Genomic DNA, 5,178 nt, shown 5'->3' with positions numbered 1-5,178 from the left:
CTAACTTAATAGAAGAACAAATTGAAACATCTCAGGATTTTTCCGAAACTCTGGTCGTCTTCGTCCTGAGTTGAGTCCTTGACCATGAAATTGACGTGGAAAATTATTAGGTTTATAATTATCTATTTTTGTAGCTTTTTGCTGTTGGTTTTGGGAATTAAAACTAGAATTATTCTTATAAGTAACTGATTTCGTCTCCTCCTGTCGTGCGGTTACTATTGCAAGTTCCAATGTACCTGGCATCATAATTCTTACGCCTATTGATATATGGAAGTCCAATTGACTGATATATTGCTCAATAGCCATTTTCTCATAGTACGACTTGTCGGTGTGTTGCCCAACCATATACAGAGTATCTAAAAGGTCCCTAATCCTTTTACCGAAGGATTCCGCATCCTCGTTTTTATTCCGACGGATACGTGTGAGCTCTTGCATAACTTGAATCTCGTTCCTAGGTTCTCCTAGACGTGTTAGTAGAACGCGTTTTATATCGGGCCAACTGTTTAATGACTCCTCATAAGCTATCGCGTCAATCGCCGCACCACTAAGGCGACTTTTTATAAGACAAACTATAGCTAGAGAGCCTGCATCCGCTGTTGGGTGGATAAGTCCCATTAAATTATCAACTTCTCTTAAATAAAAGTTTAATCTTTTAGGGTTCCCATCGTATTTGGGCATGAGGTCAGTAATCATCTTATAGTCGGCTGCGAACTCCATTTTAATAATATTTTATATTTATGATAATAACTATATTACTATTAATACGTGTATACACACAGGATTCAATTGATTTTAAATTGACTTGTGAAATCTATAGCGATACGAGCCTATAGACAGATACACATTAAAGTTCACTTATAATTAAATACGAAAGGAAATAGAGCATAGGATGTACTTGGAAAGTAATAGAGTACTCACCAACACAGCATCTTCTGCATCTCCGTTTCGGGTCTCGTCGATCACAGGTCTCCAATTTTCCGGATTCCCGCAAGTCTTCAATATGCCGCCGTTATAGTTCTTATTATGATATCGCGGATAGTTACGATTAGCACCGTTCACTCTAGTTCTCAACACACGAAGAGTCTATTCGCGCGAGGACTTCTATTTACAAAGTCCTAGAGTGCCGCGATCCTACCGACTGCGCCACTTATGTTACGGCGGGCGATATTTGCCTTTTAAAAATATATTTTATTTAATTAAAACAAATGAAATTATTTAAGGTACAAAATGTATAATTATGTCTAATGATCGAACAAGACTACTGTAAAAATATAACAATTAATAATTGGTGTTAGGTGCCGATTCGTGGTAATTTGCTGTTCCTGGTAGCGGTGTCAGCTTATTGTGCCACACACAGCAATTTACCAGGCGTTACGCCATGGTAACTCCGGTTAATCTTTTTAATAGGGAGTTCACTATTAATCTTTTATTTCCGTACCTTTGCTTCAAAATATCCCAAGCTAGTTCATAGTTATTTTCGGTTACTTTCACATGTTTTAGTAGGGCTTCTGCTTCACCAGTGACACTTGACTTTAAATAGTGCAATTTCTGAACCATACTTAACGACGTATTGTTGTGTACTAGAGATACAAATAAATCGTGGTAGCTAGTCCAATCTTCATAAATTCCTGTAAATTCAGGAAGAAGGATTCTAGGGAGCTTTACCTGAATTTCAGGCGTCTGAATAGTTGAGGTACTAGACGTTGGCGCTGACAACATATCTCTCAAGTCCCCTTGTAAACATAAGTATAAATCTTCAATTATAAAATATTCCTCATTAACAAAATAGGGTGTGTCGGCGCGTTTCTCTTTAGGTACGCATTTAACTAATTCATGATGTGTAGATTTAAACGTTTGCCAATACTCTTCAATGCACTGTAATCTTGTTTGTATGTATCCCGTAGTTAATCTTGCCTTTGGACATTTTTTTAAGTTTATTTGAGTCTTTTGTAATAAAGTTGCAGTTTCTTCTAATACGCTGAGAAGTTGGGCAGCCGATGTACTCATCTTGATAAAAATTTACTTTAAAAATCCTTTCAATATCTTGTTTTTAAGCCCCGTAATTATAACTTCGTTTGTTTGTTATCACTTGCAACTACGTCGTCAATAATATATCGCTATTATGCATAAATAGCTATAGAAAAAAAAGGTCGACTCTGGAATGCGGGCGCCTATTGTATTCGGAGCGGCCGGTTATCGCTTACTTGATGCGGCTCGAGGACCATATGTTCTTTACAATAGGGTCCGTTTTCGATTGCTTGATTCTGCACTATTTATTTTGCAAAGAATTAAAATACATGTGCTTGCTTCTATTTCTTTATTGGAACTGACTTTAAACGGATTGAACATTTTATAATATAAACAACGAGGTGTCGAGACAGTATGAACTTAGCTTCTAAATAACTGTAAACTAACCAAGTACTCTCATCTCATTTTTATATTGTTATTTCTATTCTTTGTGTAATATTTTTATATTGTTATTTCTATTTCTTTGTATATACCATTCTATGAAAAATGTCCTTATCAGAGGCCGATATGCCTCTGTTCTTCCAGTTCCTGGAAAAAAAGTGTCCCGGCATCTTAAATGCCTTTATATCATTCAAAGCCGCCAAGCCTGTGCACTTAGTGTACAGCTCGCCCCCCGCGTCCCCAATGACTCAGACTGACACTGACGAATTCGAGGACGAGTCCCAACGGCTCCCGCCGCTTCCCCCGACCCAAGCCGACCAGGCCGATCCCGCCTCTCCGTCCATGGAGCAGGACGACTCCGTCGCGGAGCTTGACGCTCCTAGTATGGAGCTCGACGCCATCCGCGACGGCGACGTCCCCTCTCCCATCCCCCCGGTCTCCTCAGACGAGGACGATTTTATCGTTGTTGGCAACAAGCGTGCCAAGAAGACCCAGGGCTCCCAGCCAACCAAAACAAAGCATGCCCACGACGGTACCGCTAAAATCGCCCCCGGTCCGAGTGCACGCAAGTCGCACCCCGAGACCAAAGTCCCGCCCCCCCGTCATTATCCAGGACAAAAGTGCCTGGAACACAGTATCAAATATGCTTAAAAATAAGCATATCAACTTCAGCCATGCTAAGGCTACCTCACTAGGGATCAAAGTATCAGTCCCATCATCTGACGACCATCGTCGTCTCAACACCTTCCTGCGAGAGAAAAACATAGGTTATCACACCTATGCTCTCGAGGAAGAGAAAAAGCTCCGCGTTGTAATACGTGGCTTACCCAAGGAGCTCTCAACAGACTCCATCCTTGAGGACCTTCAGTCCCAAAATTACCCAGAGCACGAGGTACATCGTATGTACCAGTCGCGCTCACGCAACAAGGCCGCTATCCTTGTTCTAGTCATATTGGACTTATCCCCAGAAGGCAAATCAATCTTTGACATAAAGAGCGTTTGCCAATTGTCTTCTCTATCCGTAGAGGCGCCTCGTAAGCTTACCTACCCCGGAGAATGCCACCGTTGTCAGAACTACGGGCACTCTGCCCGTAATTGCTTCGCTCGCCCACGGTGCGTTAAGTGCCTAGGCGATCACGCCACCGCAGATTGCGGCCGTAGGCCCAATACCCCCACGCCCCCCAGTTGCACCCTCTGCCTCACAGAGGGTCACACCGCGAATTACCGCGGTTGTTCACGCGCCCCACGTCCCGCCCAAAAGAAGGCCACCCACACCCAGGGCAACCGTGCTCCGGCACGTGCCCCCGCCAAGGCTCAAACACAACCCGAGCCACTCCTACCCGCCCCTCTGCCTGCTAACAATGCCTGGATTAAACCCCCGGCAATTGTAAGCAAGGTAGCAAGGAGAAAGCCCCGCCCGCCCAATCGGCCCCGCCCAACCCCGTACACAAACCTATCCCCAAAACACTGCCCGCGGCCCCTAAGGTCAACGGCAACGCCCTCGCGCAAGACTTCGCATTGATCGCTCGCTTAGCCAGCACCATCGACCCTACTGAGATTGCCCTTATGGCCTCCAAACTCCGTCTGTATAAGGAGTCGCCCCAAAATAGGCTCGCAGCCGTCTGCGAGCACATCGGCGTACTTACCGCCATCCTCAATTTTAACCTGTAATTATGGGTACTCGAGCTCAGAGAGAAAAGCCTCGGTCCGTTCGAATAGCGTTTTTTAACGCATTCGGATTAAAAAAACAAAAGGAGGAAATCGCCTCCTTTCTCACTGACCACCACGTCGATATTCTCCTCGTGCAGGAGACCCTACTGAAACGTTCAGTCCGCGATCCTAGAATCGCCAATTACAACATAGTTAGGAACGACCGCACCGCCTGTAGAGGCGGCGGTACGCTCATATACTATAAACGGTCCCTACATTGTATACCGCTACAAACACCGCCTCTCACTCATATGGAGGCCTCCGTCTGTCTTCTCGGCATGACCGGCCACCGACCGCTCGCCGTGGCATCCGTCTATCAGCCTCCCGGCAAACTACTGCTGGAAAGCGACCTACGCGCCCTCCTAGATATCAACAGCGCCACCATTCTGGCTGGCGATTTGAATTGTAAACACACCCGCTGGAACTGCCACGTATCCACGACAAACGGCCACAAACTAGACAGACTAGCCGACTCTCTCGAATTCGAGATAATCGCCCCGCTCCGCCCTACTCATTATCCCCATAACGTGAACCACCGACCCGACATACTGGACATGGCACTGCTGAGGAACGTAACCCTACGGGTGAGCTCCCCAGAAGTCCATGCCGAGCTTAACTCGGACCATCGACCGGTAACCCTCCTTCTGGGCCATCCGCCCGACACGCCACTACCAACCAAAACAATAACAGACTGGCAACGACTCGAGAAATCTCTCGAATCGACCGACACACCGATACTAACCCGTATTCCCGACGTCATAGAGTCCACCGAGGACACTGTCATTGCGATCGACTCGCTTACTAACCACCTGCAGTCGGCAGTCAAGGACTGCTCCAGGGAGGTACCGGCGACGGACGACCGTCGCTGGCAGCTCCCCGATGACGTAAGGAGGTTAATAAGCGATAAGAACGCAGCCACTAGAGCGTACGATCGCTACCCCTCCGAACCGAACCGGGTGCGCCTGCGAGCCTTACAGCGTAGCGTTAAGGAGCACATCGCGCAGATCCGGGACGGCCGGTGGGGCAAGCTCCTAGAAGAGATAACGCCATGCCACACCG

General features: G+C 46.3%; 1 protein-coding gene across 1 annotated transcript; it reads right to left on the bottom strand.

Moving 5' to 3' along the window:
- Positions 1–717, bottom strand: LOC131846087 (uncharacterized). Its single transcript, XM_059195305.1, has one exon. The coding sequence runs from the start codon at positions 715–717 to the stop codon at positions 1–3; it is 717 nt and encodes a 238-aa protein (XP_059051288.1).
- Positions 718–5,178: the final 4,461 nt, after the last annotated feature.

Source organism: Achroia grisella, unplaced genomic scaffold (assembly GCF_030625045.1).
Source record: "Achroia grisella isolate CSIRO2021 unplaced genomic scaffold, CSIRO_AGI_Agris_v1 utg4986, whole genome shotgun sequence".
NCBI lineage: Eukaryota > Metazoa > Arthropoda > Insecta > Lepidoptera > Pyralidae > Achroia > Achroia grisella.
This window is presented reverse-complemented; position numbering and strand designations above follow the sequence as displayed.

What these genes read in the sequence shown, in the direction of transcription:
- LOC131846087 (XM_059195305.1), bottom strand. Translation starts at nt 717, where the DNA reads ATGGAGTTCGCAGCCGACTATAAGATGATTACTGACCTCATGCCCAAA.